This window comes from Macaca nemestrina, chromosome 8 (assembly GCF_043159975.1).
Source record: "Macaca nemestrina isolate mMacNem1 chromosome 8, mMacNem.hap1, whole genome shotgun sequence".
NCBI classification, from domain to species: Eukaryota; Metazoa; Chordata; class Mammalia; order Primates; family Cercopithecidae; genus Macaca; species Macaca nemestrina.
This window is the reverse complement of record NC_092132.1, coordinates 41434292-41457723: the sequence shown is the minus strand read 5'-3', so window position 1 is coordinate 41457723 and position 23432 is coordinate 41434292. Positions and strand designations below refer to the sequence as shown.

Sequence of the window (23432 nt, the reverse complement as noted above, 5' to 3'; positions counted from 1 at the left end):
ATTCAGGGTGTTTTCTAAAACTTTTATCACTTAAAGAAATGATCTTAATGTTTAGGAGTTTTTTATGAGCTTAATAATTTTAAATAATAATTGTTAAGAATTATTTGAAGCTTTTCTAGGTCATTGAAGAGATGAAAATATTTTTAGAATAAATTTGAATCTTTTATTGGAGATAGTTAACTGTATATAAAATTTTACTCTAAGTTTATATAAAAGCTTTACCCAGCACAATGCCTTAGATATAGTAACTATCTAAATATTTGGATATCTGTCATTCCTTTTTAATTTATGTATTCATAAAATGTTTTGTCATAATATTATGGTTTATTCTTTATACTTTATATTTAATATATTAGAAGTCTTTCAACTTCACCAACATTTTGTTTTTGAGTAAAGTACAAAAGACACAAAGGACTTAGTGTATATATATAACTATAATATTTATTAATTTTATACCTTTAGATTATCGACATGATGGTCGAGATCTTCAAAGCTCAACATTGTCAGTGCCAGAACAAGTAATGTCATCAAACCATTGTTCACCATCAGGGTCTCCTCATCGAGTAGATGTTATAGGAAGGACTAGATCATGGTCACCCAGTGTCCCTCCTCCACAAAGGTAAGATAGACTACTCATTTTATTTGTAGGGTGGCTGTATTACTCAGAGGGACAAAACTAATAGGATATATGTATATATGAAAGGGAGTTATTAGGGAGAATTGGCTCATGTGATTATAAGACAAAGTCCCACCATAGGACTTCTGCAAGCTGGGGAAGGGAGAAGCCAGTAGTGGCTCAGTCTGAGTGTGAGTCCATTTTGAAAGCCTTAAAACCAGGGAAGCCGACAGTGCAGCCTTCAGTCTGTGGTCAAAGGCCTGAGAGCCACCAGCAAGCCACCGGTGCAAGCTCCAGAGTCCAAAGGCCAAAGAACCTGGAGTTGAGTATCCAAGGGCAGGAGGAGTGAAAGGAGTTAACCAGTACAGGAAAAAGAAAGAAGCCAGAAAACTTAGCAAGCAAGGTTATCCCACCTTCTTCACCTGCTTTGTTCTAGCTGCATTGGCAGCTGACTGGATGGTGGATTGGGTGGGTCTCCCTCTCCCAGTCCACATATTCAAATGTCAGTCTCCTCTGGCAACATCCTTACAGACACACCTAGAAACGATACTTTACCAGCCTAGGCATCTTGCATTCCGTTCAAGTTGACACCTAATATGAACCATCACAATGGCATTATAGACCTATTTATCACATATCATTAATAATCTCTAAAGATAAGAGATTCTTGTGGAAAAAGAATTTAAGGAAAAACAAGATGGTTTTATTTATTTAAGGAAAAACAAAATGCTATTCAAGGAAAAACAAGATGCTATACAATAACCTGCATAACGAGAGTAAAATGAAATATGACTTATTTTGTAATTTTAGACTACCTATATGTTATTTTATTTTAAGAGTTCAAAATAACTCAGAAGAACCAGTTTTCAATCACATATTGATATGAGTATATCTAGGTAGAACCAACTAATTATACTCATGAATGATATAGATAATTGGTAATTTAATATATAGGAAAAAATGAAAATTTGACTGATGTTTAAAATTAGTAACAAATATCAGAATAATAATTTTTTTCTTTCTTTTTTTTTTTTTTTTTTTTTTTTGAGACAGAGTCTTGCTCTGTCGCCAGGCTGGAGTACAGTGTTGCAACCTTGGCTCACTGCAACCTCTGCCTCCTGGGTTCAAGCGAGTCCCCTTCCTCAGCCTCCCGAGTAGCTGGGATTACAGGCCCACACCACCATGCCCGGCTAATTTTTTGTATTTTAATAGAGATGGGGTTTCACAATGTTGGCCAGGATGGTCTTGATCTCCTGACCTGGTGATCTGCCTGCTTTGGCCTCCCAAAGTGCTGGGTTTACAGGTGAGAATAGTAATTTTTAAAAGCATGTGCAGTGGGACGAATGGCTCAGAAAATCTGCAGCTAGCAGTCTTAAGCTTACTAGAAATCTCTGATTAACCCGGTTAAGTACAGACAAGCTTAATGGAATAAGAATCATGGAAATAATAGGTGAAGCTAACAAGACATATGTGCATAATTTACATTGTACATACTTGGAATGTTTAAGAAATTTTGACCAGTTAGAATGACACACTTATACATCCTATTTTAAATAAATAATTGAGTATTTGACTAAGAATTTTAATTCAGTCTTAATTTTATACAGAATATTGGAATGTCTAAGAGAGCTTTAGATTTATTATGTTTGAAGGATATAAGCCACTAAAATAAGATTTATGTAACTTAGACAATTGCAGAAATTAAAAAGAATATCTGATATATTAAGTTGACAAACATGGTTTAAAATGTTTGAAGATGTTGAATTAACAAAGTTTATAAATGGGACCAAAATTATTAAACATTTTTTAAAAGTACTTAACTGTGGTACACTTATCAATATAATAACATGTGTAATCTGAAATTTAAAGTTTGAGAACTAGTTTTAAATTTGTAACTTTATTTTTTTATTTTTATTTTTTTTTTTTGAGATGGAGTCTTGCTCTGTCGCCCAGGCTGGAGTGCAGTGGCGCGATCTCGGCTCACTGCAAGCTCCGCCTCCCGGGTTCACGCCATTCTCCTGCCTCAGCCTCCCGAGTAGCTGGGACTACAGGCGCCCACAACCGCGCCCGGCTAATTTTTTTTTTGTATTTTTAGTAGAGACGGGGTTTCACCGTGGTCTCGATCTCCTGACCTTGTGATCCGCCCGCCTCGGCCTCCCAAAGTGCTGGGATTACAGGCGTGAGCCACCACGCCCGCCGGAAAAATTTGTAACTTTAATAAACTGAACCCTACCCTCCTCTAGGAAAATAAAAGAATGCCTGTGTACGAGGAAAAACAACAACGTTTTTGTTCTTTGTACACTCTACTCAACACAGAACACATTTGTGACCAGATTTGTGGGGATTTTTTCCCACACCAAGCAACTTGCCAGCAGATAGCACCTAAGTATCCTATAATTCAGTTCAGTTCTGACACTATAATCTGGAAATTGTATCAGATTTCACATGTTAAAGGGTTAAAGGCTCAGTCCCACAAGACTGTCCCCTACTTCAAATGCCAATTGCAAGTCCCAGATTGTGACCTATCCAGTTGTAAATTGGAGTTTCCATAGCCCCTCTCCTTAATTTGATAATTTGCTTGGACAGCTCACAGAACTCAGTTAAACACTTTAATTATGTTTACCAGTTTATTATAAAAGACATTTGTTAAAATGCAGATGAAGAAATGCGTAGGATGAGATTTGGGCAACATGGAAGCTCATCAAATCTTGTTCAAAAGTTTCTATAGAGTTTAATCTCCAGCCCTCAACCCTCTTTCTGTAGGTCAGTAGGTGGGGCTGAAAGTTCCAGCCCTGTAATCACTTGGTCTCTCTGTAGACTGGTCCCATCAAGAGGATATCCAGGGGACCCACCCTTAGTAATCATTAGCATAAACTCAGAAGTTATCAGAGGGGATCAGTAACAAAAGACACTCTATCACTTAAGAAATTCTAATGGTTTTAGGAACTCAAGACAAAGACCAAATGTGTTTCATATTATATCACACTTTATTTTATCAGGTAAAGAACAGTTGAACAGTCCAATAGAAGATAGGAATATCTATCTTTTTAAATATCTACTGTTTTAGATCAGATTATGTTTCATATGATAGAAAACCCATCATAACAGGAGTTCAAACAAAGTGTTTATTCCATTATGAAACAGAACTGTGTAACTAGACAATCTAGGGCAAAAATGTTAGCTTAAAAAAAGGCATCATTGATAAATTATAGAGAGAAGTAACATTTTTAAAATACAAGTAACCTTATCATTCCAAAAGAACACAGAGAATATGAAAACAAAGGCATGAAAAAATATAATAACTATATATCAACTAAAATGAAAATAAGATCCCAATTTCAATCAGAAGAAAAAAATGAATGCAATATCAAAAGTGTCATAAAGGACAAAGAAATATATGTTCTAGGAAAAATTACTGAATTCAAAATATATAACCATTACTACCACTTTGAATTAGACAGTCTGTACTTTGCACAAAGACTGGACCAAAAGCCAAGAAAGGGCCAAACTGTAGCTAGAATTTTGCTCAATTGTATGCTCATAAGGCCATTTCTGTAAAGAAGCAGTACTTTTTCAAATTTGCCCTGAGGCATTATAAAAACTAATAAAAATACCTGGGTATAATGATCATGGACAAATTTGTTCCTTAACATATAAAGAGCTTCTAAAGATAAGAAGCAACAACTGGCAGGGTTATAGAAAGAAAGAAATAAACAATTTTAGTTGGAAGTTTTAACATATCCCTAATGGAAATCAATAATCAGGCCCCCCCCAAAAAAATTAGCAATGACTTAGAAGGTTTGAATAATGTCAAATTTATTATGTGACTCAACTATGCTATATTTTGTATATGTATCTTTTTGTGTATCTCAATATAAAATTACATACCATTAAAGCAAAGAATATAAATTATTTTTAACACAACATAACTTTACAAAAATAACTGGTAACAGAAACTCGTTAAAAAGTAAACCTCAATAAATCCCAGATAAATCATTTTCTCTGAATATTATTCAATAAACTTATAAAGCAATTTTGCAAAGATAGTTTTTAAATTCCTAGAATTTAGCTAAAATACTGTGAAATAACTTTTGATTATAAGTGAAATAATTGAGATATTAGGAAATATTAGGATTGAATGACAAATGAAAATGATGCAAGCATTTGTGGGACACAAGCAGTATTTAGGAAATTTTTATCTTAAAGGATATTTATCAAAAAATAGGAATGCTTCAAAATGATGAAATAGGATATTACCTCACAACTGTTAGAATGGCTCTTATCAAAAGGCAAAAAATAATATGAGATGGCAAGGACGTGGAGAAAAGGGAACCCTGGTACACTATTGATTGCAATGTAAACTAATACAGTCATTATTTAATGAAAACAGTATAGAGGTACCCGCCAGAAATTAAAATGGAACTATCATATGATTCAGTAGTTCCACTACCAAGTATCAAAGGATATGAAATCAGTATGTCAAAAAGATACCTGTGAGGGGACAAAGCAAGATGGTGGAATACCTACATCATTCATATCTTCACAGGAATACCAAATTTTACCAGCTATCTGTACACTGAAAAGCACTATCACAAGACCCAAAAATCAGGTGAGGACACACAGTACCTGGTTTTTACTTCATATGATTGGAAGTGACATTGAGGAGGGTTGGAGAGACAGTCTTGAATCACCAATGCCATCCTTCTCCTATCCCCCACCAACAGTTGTTCAACATGGAGAGTCTGTGCATTTGGGAGAGGAAGAGCGCAGTGACTGGGGAACTTTACATTGAACTCAGTGTTGCTATGTCATAGCAGAGAGCAAAGCTGTGCTGGGCTCGGCCAGTGCCTGGATATGGAGGAAGCATTTGGACCAGATTTAGCCGGAGAGGAATCACCCATTCCATCAGTCAGAACTTAAGTTTCTTAGCAAGCCATGCCACAGTGGGACAAAGTGCTCTGGAGACCTAGGTAAACTGGAAAGGACACAAAGACTACAACTCCTGGGCAGCACCTAGTGCTGGGCTGGGCTCAGAGCCAGAGGACTAGGGTGGCACATGACCTAAGGAGATACCAGATGGCATGGCTAAAGGAGTGCTTGTACCACTCCTCCTCCAACCCCAGGCAGTGCAACTCACAGCAATTAAAGTGTCTCCTTCCTTCTGTTTAAGGGGAGGAGAGGAAAGAGTAAAGAGGGCTTTGTCTTGCATCTTGGATACCAGCTCAGCCACAGTAGGAGAGGGAACTAGGCGGAGTCATGAAGCCCCCATTCCAGGCCCTAGCTCTGGCATATTTCTAGACAAACACAGGCCAAAAGGAAGTTGCTGCCTTGAAGGGAAGGACCCAGTCCTGCAGGATTAATCACCTGCTGAATAAAGGCCCCCTGGGCACTGAATAACCAGCAGTGATACCCAGAAACTATGCTGTGGGCATTGGGCTCTGAGATGTGCAGGCTTCACGGGTGACTCAGCACATTCCCACCTGTGGTGGCTATGATGAAAGACTGCTTCTGTTTGAGAAAAACAGAGGGAAAACTAACATGACTTTGTCTTGCACCTTAGATGTCAGCTCAGCCACAGTGGGTTAGAGCAACAGGCTCATGGAGTCCCTGAGTACAAAGTTAGTATAAGCTTAGCATTTCTGTACCTGCCCTGGGCCAGAGGGGAGCCTATTTCCCTGAGAGGTGAGTCACAGGCCTGGCAGCATTCACCACAAACTGACAGAAGAAACCTTGGGCTTTCAGTGAACATTGCAGTGGCCTGACAGAACTCCCTTGTGGGCCAGTGGTGGTAGATCCCACAGGGAGAGGCTCTTCTGCCTGTGGAAAGGGGAGGGAAGAGCAGAAAGGACTTTATGTTGTGGTTTGAGAGCCAGCTTAGCCACAGTAGAATAGAACATCAGGCAAATTTCTAAGGTGTTTGACTCCAATCCATAGCTCCCAGATAGCACCTGTGGATCTGCTCAGGGCCTAGGGGAACTTACCACCTTGAAGAGAAGGACCCAAACCTGGATGGCTTTGCCATGTGGTGATTGTAGAGCCCTAGGACCTTGAGTAAACATAGGCAATAGTAGCTAAGTAGTGGTTACAGTGGGCCTTGGGCAAGCCCCAATGCTGTTCTGGCTTCAGGTCTGACCCTGTGCAGAACCAGTGGTGGTAACCACAGAGGTGTTTGCATCACCACAACCCCACTTCCAGGCAGCTCAGCAGAGAGAGAGAAAGAGACTCCATTTGTCTGGGAGAAAATAAGGGAAAAGAATAAGAGTCTCCGGAGATCCAGAGAATTATTCTGGATCTTATCAAAGACCACCAAAGTGGTACCTCTATGAGTCTGCAAAAAACAGCATTATTGGGTTTGCGGCCCAAGTCCCTTTGAATACCTGGAAAACCTTCCCAAGAAGGATGGGCATAACAAGCCAAGACTGCAATAGATACCTAACTCTTCAATGCCAAGACACCAAAGACCATCTATAAGCATCAGGATCATCCGGGAAAATATGACTTCACCAAAGAAACTAAATAAAGCACCAGGGACCAATACTTGAGAAACAGATATGACCTTTCAGATAGAAAATTCAAAATTGCTGTTTTGAGGAAACTCAATGAAATTCTATATAACACAGAGAAGGAATTCTGAATTCTATGGTAAATTTAACAAAGAGATTGAAATATTTAAAAATAATCAAAAGATATTCTGGTGTTGAAAAATGCAATTGAAATACTGAAGAATGCATCAATGTCACTTAAGAGCAGAATAGATCAAGCAGAGGAAAGAATTAGTGACCTTCAAGAGGCCATTTGAAAATGCAAAGAGCAAACAAAAGAAAAATAAAAAACAGTGAAGCACACCTACAAGATCTAGAAAATAGACTCAAAAGAGCAAATCTAAGAGTTATTGACTTTAAGATGGATAGAAAACAATACAAAAGATAAATGAAACAGGTTTTTTTAAAAGATAAACAAAATTGATAACCTTTAGCCAGACTAACAGAGGAAAAAAGAGAGAAGACCCAAATAAACAAAATCAGAGATGAAGAGAACACATTACAACTGATACCACAGAAATTCAAAGGATAATTAGTGGCTGCTGTGAGCAACTATATGCCAATAAATTGGAAAATATAGAGGAAATGCATAAACTCCTAGACACTTACTAGATTGAGCCACGAAGACATCCAGTAGCTAAACAGATCAATAACAAATAACAAGATCAAAGCCATAATGAACAGTCTCCCAGTAAAGAAAAACCTGAACCCAATGGCTTCAGTGCTAAATTCTAACAAACATTTAAAGAAGAACCAACACCAAATCTACTCAAACTATTTCAAAAAATAAAGAAGGAGGAAATACTTCCAAACTCATTCTACAAGGCCATTATTACTTTGATACCAAAAGCAGACAAGATACATTTAAAAAAAAAAAAACTATAGGCCAATATCTCTAATGAATATTAATGCAGAAATCCTGGAAAAACAAAACAAAACAAAACAAAAAACTAGGAAACCAAATTCAACAATACATTAAAAAGGTCATTCATCATGACCAAGTAAAATTTATCCCTGGGATGCAAGGATGATTCAACATATACAAGCCAATTAATGTGATATATCATCAGAATGAAGTACTAAAACCATATGATTATTTTAATTGATGCTGAAAAAACTTTTGATAAAATTCAATATCCCTTCAAGATAAAAACCCTCAAAAAACTGAGGATACAAAGAACATACCTCAACATGATAAAAGCCATATACAACAGACTCACAGCTAGTATCATACTGAATGCGGACAAACTGAAAGCCTTTCCTCTAAGATCTGGAACACAACAAGGATGCCGTGAATATGAATGAATACCACTCTTATTCAACATAATACTGGAAGTCCTAGCTAGTGCAATCAGACAAGAGAAATAAATAAAGGGCATCTAAATTGGAAAGTTAGAAGTCAGGTTATTCTTGCTTGCAGATGACATGATCTTATATTTGGAAAAACCTAAAGACTCCACCAAAAACTATTTGAACTGATAAATTCAGTAAAGTTTCAGGATACAAGATCAACATAAATCAGTAGCATTTCTATATGGCAACAGTGAACAATCTGAAAAAGAAATCAAGAAAGTAATTCCATTTATAACAATCACAAATAAAATTAAATACCTAGAAATTGACTTAACAAAAGAAATGAAAGATCTCTACAATGAAAACTAAAACATTGGTGCAGGAAATTGAAGATGACACACACAAAAATAGAAAGATATTCCACATTCATGGATTAGTATAATCAATGATGTTAAACTTTCTATACTACCCAAAGCAATCTACAGATTCAGTGCAATCCTTATCAGAATACCAATGGCATTCTTCACAGAAATTGGAGAAATAATTCTAAAATTCATGTGGAGCCGCAGAAGACCCAGAATAGCCAAAACTATTCTGAGCAAAAAGAACAAAACTGAAGGAATCACATTACCTTTCTTCAAATTATGCTACAGAGCTATAGTAACTGAAAAAGCATGATACTGCCATAAAAACAGACATATAGACCAGTGGAACACAATAGAGAACCCAGAAGCAAATCCATACACCTACAGTGAACTCATTTTTGACAAACGTGCCAAGAGCATACATTAGAGAAAGAAAGTCTCTTCAATAAATGATGCTGGGAAAACTGGATATCTATATGAATAATAATGAAACTTGACCCCTATCTCTTGCCATATACAAAAATCAAATTAAAATGGATTAAAGACCTAAATCTAATACCTCAAACTATGAAACTACTACAAGAAAACATTCAAGAAACTCTCTGGGACATTCATCTTGGCAACAATTTCTAGAGTAATACCCCACACACAGGCAAACAAAGCAAAAGTAGACAAAAGGGTACAGTGGCTCACGCCTGTAATCGTAGCATTTTGGGAGGCCGAGGCAGGCGGATCACGAGGTCAGGAGATCGAGACCATCATGGCTGACATGGTGAAACCCCGTCTCTACTTAAAAAAAAAAGAAATTAGCCGGGCGTGGTGGCGGGCGCCTGCAGTCCCAGCTACTTGGGAGGCTGAGGCAGGAGAATGGCATGAACCTGGGAGGCAGAGCTTGCAGTGAGCAGAGATCATGCCACTGCATTCCAGCCTGGGCGACGAGTGAGACACTGTCTCAAAAAAAAAAAAAGTAGACAAAAGGGATCGTATCAAGTTAAAAAGCTTCTGTACAGCAAAGGAAATAACAAAATGAAGACACAACCTACAGAATGGGAGGAAATATTTGCAAAGAAGCTATCCATCTGAAAAGGGATTCATAGCCAGAAAGTATTAGGAACTCAAACAACTCTATAGGAAAAAAATTCCAATAAGCCAGTTAAAAAGTGGGTAAAAGATTTTAATAGAGATTTCTCAAAAGAAGACATACAAATAGCAACCAGGCATATCAGAAGATTCTCAACATCACTGATCATCAGAGAAATGCAGATCAAAACTACAATGACATGTTATCTCACCCCAGTCAAAATGGCTTATATCCTAAAACAATAACAAATGCTGGCGAGTATGTGAAGAAAAGGGAACCCTTGTACACTATTGGTTGGAATGTAAATTAGTACAACCACTATGGAGAACGGTTTGGAGGTTCCTCAAAAAACTAAAAATAGAGCTACTATATGATCCACTATCCCACTCCTTGGTATATACCCAAAAGAAGGGAAATCAGTATATCAAAGAGATATTTGCACTGTTATGTTTGTTGAAGTACTGTTCACAATAGCCAAGATCTGGGAGCAACCTACATGTCCATCAGCAGATTAATGGATACAGAAAATGTATTTGTACCTGATGGAGTACTATTCAGCCAGAAAGAAATGAGATCCTGTCATTTGTAACAACATGGATGGAACTGGAGGTCGTTATGTCAAGTGAAATAAGCCAGGCACAGAAACACAAACATTGCATGTTGTCACTTATTTGTGGGATATAAAAATCAAAACAATTTAACATATGGAGATAGAGACTAGTAGGATGATTACCAGAGGCTAGGATGGGTAGCGGGGGTAAAGGGGATGTGGCGATGGTTAATGGGTACAAAGAATGGAAATAATAAATAGAACCTAGTATTCGATAGCACAACAAGGCAACTATAGTCAAAATAATTCAATTGTACATTTAAAAATAACTAAAAGAGTATAATTGGGGCCAGGCACGGTGGCTTACACCTGTAATCCCAGCACTTTGGAAGGCCAAGGCAGATGGTTCATGAGGTCAGGAGTTCGAGACCAGCCTGGCCAATATGGTGAAACCCCATCTCTACTAAAAATACAAAAATTAGCCGAGCGTGGTGGTGCACGCCTATAGTCCCACCTACTTGGAAGGCTGAGGCAGGAAAATCGCTTGAATCTGGGAGGTGGAGGTTGCAGTGAGCCAGGATTGCACCACTGCACTCCAGCCTGGGCAACAAAGCAAGACTCTGTCTCAAAAAAAAAAAAAGAAAAGAAAAAAGAAAAAAAGAAGAGTATAATTGGATTCTGTGTAACACAAAATATAAATGCTTGAAGGGATGGATTTCCCATTTTCTATGTTGGAATTATTAGGTATTTTGTGCCCTTATCAATATATCTCCTGTACTCCATAAATACATACACCTATTATGTACTCACAGTTAAAAAATTAATATTAAAAAAGATATCTGCACTCCCATGATCATTGCAACATTATCCACAACAGAATTGATACAGAATGAAACTGTCATCAACAGATATACAGGTAATAAAAATGTTAATATACACAATGAAATACTATTCAACTTTTAAAAAGAAGAAAATTCTGTCATTTCTGACAACATAGTTGAACCTAGAGGCCATTATGTTAGGTGAAATAAGCCAGGTATAGAAAACAAATACCAGATGATCTAATTTATATGTAGAATCTAAAAAGTTGCAGTCTCTGAAACAGAGAAAAGAGCCTGGTGGGGTGAGAGGATTGGGGAGATATAGGTCAAAAGACTCAAAATTTCACTTAGACAAGAGGAATAAGTTTAAGAGATCTACTGTATATAATGACAACTATAGTTAATATATATTTGAAAATTTCTGAGAGAGTAAAGTGTTCTCACACAAAAGAATAAATATTTGAGGTAGTGCAAATGTTAAATAGTTTGACTTAGCCATTCTGCAATGTATACGCATATCAAAACATCATGTATACCATAAATATGTGCAGTGTTTACTTGTCATATCAAAACATCATGTATACCATAAATATGTGCAATGTTTGTCATATCAAAACATCATGTATACCATAAATATGTGCAATGTTTACTTGTTATATAAAAACATCATGTATACCATAAATATGTGCAATGTTTACTTGTCATATGAAAACATCATGTATACCATAAATATGTGCAATGTTTACTTGTCATATGAAAACATCATGTATACCATAAATATGTGCAGTGTTTACTTATCATATCAAAACATCATGTATACCATAAATATGTGCAATGTTTACTTGACAAAAAAATTTTAATGAAAATAGAGAACTAAATAAACACTGAATTTAGGAAACAGTACAGAACAATGGAGAAAGTCCTGAAGAAATATGAAGGAGGGAATTAATAAAGATTAGGGAAAAATCAGTGAAACTGAGACAAAATGAGGCACAGAGAGTAAGAAAAAGAAGTGAAGATAAGAATGTTTGTTAACCCAAAAGTCAGTTATTTGAAAAGATTGGTGACATCAATACAATAAAAGGACTGTACATGAAAAATGAGCGGTATAAATAAATAAAACGTTGAAAAAGAGAAACAACTACAGATAAGAAAAAGACTTTAAAAATAATCATTATGAAATTATGTTATTAAATTTGTTAATCTAGGCAAAATGGTTAAATTTCTGAAATAGATATATTAAAATTGACACAAGAAGAAATGAAAGTTAAATAAAATAACAATGAATGTTCATGACCAGCCTGGCCAACATGGTGAAACCCCATCTCTACTAAAAATACAAAGCAATTAGCCAGGCGTGGTGACAGGTGCCTGTAATCCCAGCTACCTGGGAGGCCGATACAGGAGAATTGCTTGCACCCGGGAGGTGGAGGTTGCAGAGAGCTGAGATTCTGCCATTGTACTCCAACCTGGGGAAGAAGAGTGAAACTCAGCCTCAAAAAAAAAAACCAATTAAATAATAATACAAAATAACAACCAGCAAATAGGTTGAAACAGTACCCAAAGACAAACTACTGTCTTCCTCCCATCCATCCGTAAAGAGAATTCCAGACTAAAAAGTTATTATGGGTAAATTTTAACCAAGTATTTGAGAACTAATATCTGTTCTATACAACTGGCTCTAGAAACAGATAAAGAAGGGAAGTTGCCTAATTCTTTTTCTGGAACTAACATAACCTTAGTTCTAATTCTTAAAGTATAATAAAATATATATGTATTCCATTTTCATTTTTTTTTTCAAGGACAGAGTCTCACTATGTTGCCCAGGCTAGACTTGAACTCCTGGGCTCAAGCAGTCCTCTAGGCTCAGATGCTGGGACTATGTGCCTCTGTGCCCAGCTTAAGAAGCCCATTTTAGTTACAAACATATGTAAAAAAATCTTACTTTAAGTAAATCTAACCATGAGTTTAAATCATGGCAGTGAGACACCAGAAAAATTGTTACGGTAATTCATCTTATTAATGGACTAATGGGGAAATAAATCTTACTAGAGGCAGAAAAAGAATTTTATTGTTCAACTTCTATTCACATAAGATAGTAAACTAGAAGAAAACCACCTACACTTCATAAAGGCTTAATAAAGCAAGCATTATAATGGAAAAACTTTAGAGGAATTTACATTAATAGCAGAAATAAGAGATGGATGTTCATTAATATTGTCACTGTTTGAAATAGTGCTTCAGGTCCTGAAAAGTGCTAAGAAAAGGAAATAAGAGATTTCAGGATTGGAAGAGAAGAGGTGAAAAATCATCATTATTTGTTAATGATAGGATTATCTACACAGGAAACCCAATATAATCAAAATATTAAAACTAATATAGGAGTTCTGCCAAATAGCTGTCTATAGATCAACTTATAAAATGAGCAATTACTAGTTGGAAAATATAATAAAATGTAAGTGCTATTCTCAAAAGTAACCTGAAGTATCTAACAATTCATGTACTAAGAATTCACAGGATCTTTTTAAGTAAGATGTAAAACTTTGGGTAAGCAATCAATGAGAGATACGCCCTATGCATGGGTAGAATTACTTCCTGTAATAAAGATATCAATTTTCCATAAATTAGTTTATAAATCTAATGCCATAACAATCAAAATTTTATGTGCAAATAAAATACCAATAAATCCATTTTGAAAAAAGAAGAGAAAAATTTGCCAGCAGGCAAGAATAATTAAAACTAGGATGGAACTTGAATAACAGCAGCAAAATAGACATATCGAAGGGAATCGATAGTAAAAGAATAATATATATGCATTTACAGTGATATTTATATGTGAACTTGACATATGATGATAAAGTGGCACTACAATTAATATGGAAAGGGTGGGTCCGACAGGATAGGAAAATTAGCTCACCAGTGGAATAAATTAAAAACTGGACTCCTGTCTTTCATCCTACAACATGACATGCCATGTCTTAATTGTGTTTTAAAGGGCTGTTGCATGTCATCAGGGATGAGGTAAGAGTTGAAGCAAGAGATTACTTAGGTAGCTTTTTTTCCCCCTTTTTTTTGAGACAGAGATTTGCTCTTGTTGCCCAGGCTAAAGTGCAATGGTGGGATCTCCACTCACCGCAACCTCCGCCTCCCGAGTTCAAGTGATTCTTCTGCCTCAGCCACCCGAGTAGCTGGGATTACAGGCATGCACCACTACGCCTTGCTCATTTTTTATTTTTTAGTAGAGATGGGATTTCTCCATGTTGGTCAGACTGGTTTTGAACTCCCGACCTCAGGTGATCTGCCCACCTCAGCCTCCCAAAATGCTGGGATTACAGGCATGAGCCACCACACCCAGCCTAGGTAGCTATTTTTATGGCATATTCACAATTATGGTAGTTTGGACTAGAGTGGTATCAAGGGAGATGGCACAAAGTGTGCAAATTTTGACTTGTTCCGCTAAGCTCTGAACTCATGTCCAACCACCTATGAGGCATCCCTATCTGCAGTCCTATAGGTCATGTATACAAATGTGTCTAACACTGAACATATTTTCTCCATACAAATCTACTCATCCTCTTGAGCATATTATTGAATATCAGTACTAGAGACCTGGTAGTCATCCTTTAATAACTTTGATAGTCCTTATCATATCCCCACTGTTATTAGTTTAATTTGAGCTCCTTATGCTGCATCTGTTATAGCAGTAATCTTATTTAACTGTCAACCTTCCACTGAAACTTATACCTTTAACCGAGATGCAATTAGTGAAAACAAAATTTGGACTTCACCTTATAGTGACTTTGTCTTTTTCTATTGTGCTTTAAAATAAACCTCATTTCTTAGTGTTTCAAATGGTTTACTAAGATACTTAATAGATCTTGTTGTTTTAGTCGGAATGTGGAACAGGGGCATCGAGGGACACGCACTACTACTGGACATTATAATACAATTAGCCGAATGGATAGACATCGTGTCATGGATGACCATTATTCTCCAGATAGAGACAGGTAAATATGATTAAATACTATTAGACCTTATTAGTAATATAATCACTGCTTTCAGGAAGGGGTTACCATAAAATGTTTTCACATATTCCTTTATCTTAGTTTCTAAAACAATGTTTTTCTGTTACAACGCTTACATTATTTCTTATGACTGCCACATTGTTAAAAATAAATAAACACAACCTTTTCTCTGGTAAGAAAAAAACAAAATTATCTTTCTCTTGCCATTTTGGTTTTTTGTTTAATCAAACCAGTTAAGTTAGTGAATCTGTATAAGTGATTAGAATGTTAATTATAGTGAAACCAAGATGTTTCATTATTTTTGTCATAACCAATTATTATATATAAATACTTTCATGAGACAAATATTTTAAAGTCTTTTACATTCATCAGAGAAATTGGTGTGACTTTTCACATATAGAAGTATTGAGACAGAGTCTGATTTGTTTAGGAAACATTTTATGATTCATGAAGAGGTTTTTCCTCATGGCTTTCAGTAAACCTTTTAAGCATCTTAAAGATTGATTGCTGTATTTGGAAGAGCTCTCTGAATTTGCTCCATTAAATGTGACAAACTTGGAAGTAACATGGTATGTTATAATGCTTACATTAACTACTATTAATATTTTTAAGTTAAGCAAATTGATAAACTCTAATTCATGCTTTGGTTATACGTGAAGTAAGTGCCATTATATTTCCCCAGCTCTTCAAAGGATATGATAAAATAATGAAGGAACTCAGAAGTTCCTTTGTATGCATCCTAAACTGATTTTAGGAAGAACATTTAGGGGCTTTTAAATAAGCTGATACGAGAAATTACTGTTTACATTTATACACTTAATTTTTTTGTCTAAATTAAGATTATACTTAATTCATGCTTATAATTTCACTGTGATTTAGTATACTTCTCCAAAAGTAAAGAGGGGATATCATAGTCTTTAATAGTGTCTAACAAGTATTGGTTTTTGTGCCTGAGATCTAAGAAGAAATTATATATAAGAAGTTATTAAATTAATATTGCTTTTAGTGATAAATGAAAGTTAATGTATTTTATTTTCTTTTAATTTGCTTAACTTTTTCTTAGTAATCTATGTCTTTAGGGGTAATTACAGACATGCTACCTATAGAAGTTGATGCTTATCAAGTACAATACTGTAATAGAAAGAAGAGTAACTATGTTGGCATGATTAGGAGTTGAAAGGAGTCATATTAGGATGAATGAAGAGGTATTTTAGTTGCCTAATAGCATTTTAATGAGCTTGATTGTTTCTGGAAATTATTTATATATCAAGTCATAAACTTCTTGTTCCTTGAAGGTTTGTTAATGGAAATGATGAGAGAGAAAATTCTGAAATGAATTTAAACTTTCTTCAATTTTATGTGAAGTTTTATTTTAATGAAAAAATGGACTTTATTTTCTTTAAGACAAGCAAATACTGTCTAAATCTTGCAGAAAAAGATAAAATTAACATCTGGAATTATACTTATAAATAAAAATGATTGCTATCATGTAAAATGCATAATACTTTATAAATATTTAAAGGCAAATGACCCTAGGTTTAATGGCAACACAACTTCCTATTAAAGCCTAGATGATTAATCCTTGGTATTAGTTAATGTGGTCATATTAGGTAATTATCATGTCAGAGAGATCCTACAATGTGCATTTTTATATCTATCTCAATTTATGTCTACAACTGAAACATCATTTTTTTATTTAAAAAATTTATAAATCTTTTAGTTTAGCAAAAATGTTCATATAATTGTTTTCTGAAGTTTTTGAGAAAATTGATCCATGTGGTTTTTATTTTTCTTTTAGACCACTGTTGATGCCAGATCAAAATTTATCTTAATTGTGAACTGCCTTAAATCCTTTTTTCAAATAAGTAAAATAGAATTTTATTTAAATAGGAATATAAAACCATTTCTAATATTATTTGATTATCTGTGTAATCATTTATTAATAGGAATAAAAAAGTTCAATATTATATATATAGTCTATCACATTATTAAGCAACAAGTTCTTAATTTCTGTTTTATCTTAATATTCTAAGAGTTTTGGTAATAAAATGCATATGGGTGCATTATGATTTTAGAAAATAAGAATACTCTAGAACTCTTACAGTGAATTTTCATGAATAGCATTTTAATCAATAATAATGTTGATTTAAAAGCCTAAGAGAATTTCCTTTGAGATAATAATAGTAATTTAGGTCTTTTGAGAGGTGCAATAAATAACCTTTCTTGTCAGTAAGAATTGATGCACTGGACTAGAATGTATTTTGTTGAATGTAATATTATTTTATTGAATCTTTTTCATAGGATTTGAAACCAAATGGCCTTGATTTTGAATGCAGGATTTAACCTCTTGCTACCTGTGTCTTTGGGAAAATTAACCTCTCTGACACTTGATTTTCTTTTCTGTAAAATTAGAATATCAGTATCAACTTTACTGAGTTGTGTAGATTAAATGACTCGTATCAACTTTATTGAGTTGTGTAGATTAAATGACACTGCCTCCAATTGTATAGTAAGTACTGAAAATTCCTGCATTTTAAAAGGCTATATTCACTTGCAAATAATTTACATTTAATGTGCTTAGTAATCAAGAAAAAAGAGAGAGAAATCAGCCAGTTCATGTAGTGTTGTTGTTGTTTTGTTTATTTGTTTGTTTTTTGAGACAGTGTCTCACTCGGTCACCCAAGCTGGAGTGCAATGGAGTTATCTTGGCTCACTGCAACATCTGCCTCCCAGGTTCAAGCGATTCTCCTGACTCAGCCTCCCAAGTAGCTGTGCCACCATGCCCAGCTAATTTATTATTATTATTGTTTTTTGGTGGGTTTTTTTTTTTTTTTTTTGTATTTTTAGTAGATACGGGGTTTTGCCATGTTGGCCAACCTGGTCTTGAACTCCTGACCTCAGGTGATCCACCCGCCTCAGTCTCCCAAAGTGTTGGGATTACAGGCATGAGCCACCACACTCGGCCCATGTAGTTTTTTTTTTTTAAGTTTTGTATATAATGAATGTAGGGCATGAATTGGACCTTGAAAAATGGGCATGTTTATTCAGGCAAGACCAAGAGCAAGGATGGACTATATTGAATGAGAAACGATGCTATTTGACATTCATTAATAGTACTTGGTTAAACTTGGGTGGTGTAAGGAGAAGATATAGTATTTATATCCTTTCTATAGGTAATATAAAAATAATTTATACATAAAATTTTTATTAGGTCTTTGTTTCTCTGCATATCTCACTGTAGTATCATTAGTCAAAATCCTATCCTGCTTTGCAAAGTAAATAGATGCTTTACAAGTAATTTAGAAACCTGGATGCAAGGACTCAGCTAAAACAAGGAATTATTAAGCGTATCTTTCATCTTCTACCTCCATTCCCCCGCTTTTTATACCATTGTTTTTCCGATAGGTCCTGGTAACTGCTACAACTAGGAACATAATTTTTCCTGAGGCAGACTATGTGGCCTTAGTATTAGAAATCAGTACAAAAATTAGCCGAGCGTGGTGGCAGGTGCCTGTAATCCCAGCTAGTCAGGAGGCTGAAGCAGGAGAATCACTTGAACCCGAGTGGCAGAGGTTGCAGTGAGGCGAGATCGCACCTGGGTGACAGAGTAAGACTCTGTCTCAAAAAAAAAAAAAAAATTATTTTAAGAGCTTTTTGTTTACTTGAGTTAGTTTACTATTAGAATAAATATAGAGTATTAGTATTTCTGTAACATGTCAGAAGTACTCCATAGTATGCATTTTTATGTCTATCCTGGAGGCCAAAATACATTAGGGGCATTTATTTCCATAGAGTATACTTTTAGTATCATAAGAATACAGTTAATACTGGCAAAAGATAAATTACTTTACAAACTTTTTTTCTCCTATACATTCAATTAATAAATATATATTCTAAAAAGCAAAATGCCCCATTATATGGACCACTGGCATACCTTACACACTCATGCTATTTCTCTATTCCTTGTCAAGTCACCTACCAGAAAGTATAACACACACTCATAACTATTTCACCAAAAAGAATAGTCTCTTTTTTCCTTTCAGTTGTCAACTATGAAGGAAACATATCTCTAATAGTTTAAAATTATAAAGTAAATGAAAAAAGAAAATTCACTTTACAAAAATAATATAACATTTTATTTTACTTATTTTATTTGCTGTGTTTCAGAAACATTTTAAGATAGTTAAATCATACTGAGTAGAATGTAAGGACTACAACATAAGGAAAACATTAACAATATTAAAGACACATGCCAAGCACAGTGGCTTATTCCTGTAATGCCAGAATTTTGGGAGGTTGAGGCAGGCACATCACTTGAGCCCAGGGGTTCTCAACCAGTCTAGGCCATATAGTGAGACCCTATCTCCACACACAAAAAAAAATAAATAATAAAATAAAGTAAAATTATCCCAGATGTGGTGGTGTGCACCTTTTTTTTTTTATCTCAGCTACTCTGAGGTGGGAGGATTACATTAGCCCAGGGAAGTCAAGGCTGCAGAGAGCTGAGATCGCACCACTGTACTGCAGCCAGGGTGACAGAGCACGACCCTATCTCTAAATAAATAAATAAATAAATAAATGAAAATTTTAAAAGTTTTTGCATTAAGTAAGGGTTGTTGGAAACTATAGTTTTATTTAAGAATGGAATATTTTATCGCCCATTTTTGCAGTTCTTTTTTGTATGGACTAAAGTGATTCCTAAAGGGGACATTCGGCTAATTTAATATAGTAGAAGAACAATTCATTATAAATAGAATGTTGTGTTGTCTTTTTTTTTTTTTTTTTTTTTTTTTTTGAGACGGAGTCTTGCTCTGTCCCCCAGGCTGGAGTGCAGCGGCGCAATCTCGGCTCACTGCAACCTCCGCCTCCTGGGTTCATGCCGTTCTCCTGCCTCAGCCTCCCAAGTAGCTGGGACTATAGGCGCTCGCCACTACGCCCGGCTAATTTTTTGTATTCTTTAGTGGAGACGGGGTTTCACCATGTTAGCCAGAATGGTCTCGATCTCCTGACCTCGTAATTCACCTGCCTTGGCCTCCTAAAGTGCTGGGGTTACAGGCGTGAACCACCGCGCCCGGCCTTGTGTTGTCTTTAAAGATTCTATTGCTTAAGAATCCAAGTGTCTAGAAATTGGATTAGTAATCTAGTTTAATACTCGAAATAGTAATTTTTTATCATGAGCCTTAGAATCTATGACTTCTTTATTTTGTTTTTGCTTTTTAAAAGTTAGTAAATGTATTGTTTTTCTGTTTTTTTCTTTTACAGTGATTTACTGCTCAGATTGGACTAACTGCAGTTTTAATATAACTTACTTTATTTGTTTAAGCATTATGCATATTTAAGGCACTATTCATACTTATTGCTCAAATTTTATAATGTCCATTAATTTTGGAAAAAAAGTAAACATGGTTCAGTGGAGAAGTGTATTATGTTTTAAGGTTGTACCAAGTGGATGCAGCAAAGGACTTTGAGTATGGCTATGGACCTCAGGTAGATTTTAGAGGGCTTACTAAAACACAAGGGTAAATTTTGTATGTTCATGCATGAGTTTTTATAGTTTTCAACAGAACCTCAAAGACGGTCATGACCAGATAAGGTTAAGAACTAACATGACTAGAGACAGAAAAGAAGAATAAAATAAACTGATGCTTGATAAAGGTGATTCTTGCTTAATGGCTGCTTTGGCTTTATAGGGACAAAGTTAATTATAAGACTCTTTAAGGAAACTATTAGAAATTGGATGATTATATATATATTTTATAAATTTATAAATTTTAACAAGCTTTGAAGTTTACATATTTTCTGTTATTCTTAAGTAATTTTGGAGAAAACCTATTCCTTTTAAAGCAGTAAAGCCCAACATCACAACTGTTGGGTATTATTTCTCTTCTTCATAAAGCTATGAATACTTTTTTAAATATTTTCTTACATAGGCTCATAATCTTCCAGAAATTGGGTTAGTAATCTAGTTTAATACTTTGAATAGTAATTTTTTATCATGAGCCTTAGAATCTATGACTAGAATGTTTCTATAATTATATGAACCACATATGAACCACTGCTGTTTTTTGAGAGAAGGTTCATCATGAGAACAGTATAATTTGGATTTTACTTTTAAGTGCAATCCAAAATATACTTGAGTGGGTCAGCCATTGTGCACAAAGATTTAAAACAGACATTATCCTGGTCTAGCTGGACAAATTATCATATATCAACTAATTTTAAAATGTTGAAGACTGTGTGGCAGAAGGATAATAATATTGGAACAGATTGGAGAGAAAATTACTTGATCGGGTGAACTGGAAAAGGCATTACAGAGAAGCTGGACTTCAAAAGTTGAATAAGACTGTGAAAAGTGAAGCAGTGGAGATGGAGAATGGTGGGCATTCTTGACAGAATGATAAACATGAACAAAGTCTTGAGTCAGGAAAACATGATAATTTAGAGAATCTTAGGTAGTCTGTTGTACCTAGATAAGAGGTAGTGGTATGGGGAATGGAAAGGGGTAGAAGATGAAGATTGAAAGTAGTTTAGAACTTTTAGGGAATTTATACTTGTTTTTTGATATCAGGAACTAGTGAAGGATTTTCAGTGAGGTACCGATATGATCAGAAAGCATAATATGCAAATAAACTTCTGTAGACAGGATGAAGATTGGATTGAGTCAAGGGAAGACTGGGGTCTGAAGGTAGGAAGACCTAAGAGAGGGTTGTTTAAATAGGCATAGTAAACCTGATTTAAGGTGGTGGCAAGACAAAAGGTAAAGGAGAGAAATCTGAGTTATTCAGGCATCAGAACAAGCAAGGTTTGTAAATCAATTGAATGTGAAAAATGAGGAAATGGAGGAGTTAAATTCTGAGACCGTAAAACTTGGCTTATTAAATAAATATTTTAATCCTTAGTTGAAGTTCGAATTGTAAGAGATTACAAAAAGAGGAATAGCTGAAGTATTATATTAAGTTCCAAAGGGAGATTAAAGAATTATGTTAGAGATTAGAAGGGACTTCAGAGATGATGGAGTCCTATGTTTTGTAGCGGTACCTGAGAGACTACTATGACAGGTAAAAATGAGGCTAAATGGATAAGGATCTAGGCTTCTTACTCTCTTTAGCCAGCATCATTCTGATATTATTTGATTACTGTATATTGATTCTATATCAAATTTTGTTTGAAAAAAAGTGATCTGCTAAAAAAAAAAAAAGAGTTTGAAAACCACTGCTTGAACCTCCTCATTTCACAAATTGGCACCAATGTCCAAATAGGCAAAGGGTATTGTTCCAGTCTCACAATGAACATGTGTTTTCCTGAAGTGTCTATCTGTCACTCAAGCATTATGTGGAGAGCCCAGAAGCAGATAGAAAAGTGTTGTGCCACCCAAAGAATAATCAGTAATAAAGCAGAGTTGCTGTTTACACCATAAAAAAAATTGCATTACTTAGAAAGAATGTGTTGGAATATAAGATCAGGAAATGAATCTTGGAAAACCACTGCCTCTCTACAGAGAAAGGAAATCCAGTACATTAAATGCATGAAGAACCAGTCATATAGGTGAGAGACTAGGCTATATGTACAAATGTGTTAAGAGCCTGAGTTTTGAATTAAGAAAGCCCTGACTTTGAAACCCAGTCCTGCCACTTACTATATAGCTCTGAACAAGCACTCACAGCCTCAGTTTATCTGTCTGTGCAAAAGTGGGAATAGTAGAACCTACCTCAAAGAGTTGTTATGAGAAGTAAATGAGATAATGTAGGCAAAGCTTTTAATGGTGTACTTGGCATATAGTTCATTGTTAAATAAATATTATGTTTAATAGCCAAAGAGGTTTTAGAAACCAAAAAAGGAGAGAGTATTAAAAAATAGAGGTTTGAAAATCAATGTCTAATACCAAAGGTAAGTGGACTATGATGAGGATTAAGAGGAGAAGAAAGAATTTTGGGGGGATTTCACATTCATAAGGTAGCTTCGAGAGTGTGGTAGAAGCAGAAGTCAAATTACAGTAAGCTTAAAGCATGAAAGCAAAATCTGGCAGAGGTGGCAAGAATTGTAGGTATGTATTTTACGATGTTCTATATTGAAAAGAAAATGAGCGAGATGCAGTGGCTTGAACGGAAGGAAAGGTTAGCAGGGGTTTTATTTTTAGGG

The 23432-nt window shown here is 35.2% G+C and overlaps 1 protein-coding gene across 49 annotated transcripts in view; it reads left to right on the top strand.

Moving 5' to 3' along the window:
• Positions 1 to 23432, top strand: part of LOC105476014 (regulating synaptic membrane exocytosis 2) — a 763868-nt gene that overhangs the window by 475231 nt on the left and 265205 nt on the right. For 47 of the 49 annotated variants that reach the window (XM_024791003.2, XM_011731614.3, XM_024790996.2 and 44 more), the window contains 2 exons: positions 463 to 619; positions 15159 to 15275. In XM_024791003.2, coding sequence (XP_024646771.1) covers positions 463 to 619; positions 15159 to 15275 — 274 coding nt within the window. Of the gene's footprint in view, positions 1 to 462; positions 620 to 15158; positions 15276 to 23432 lie in introns of those variants that run through there. The other 2 variants (XM_071067464.1, XM_071067463.1) reach the window with 1 other exon arrangement.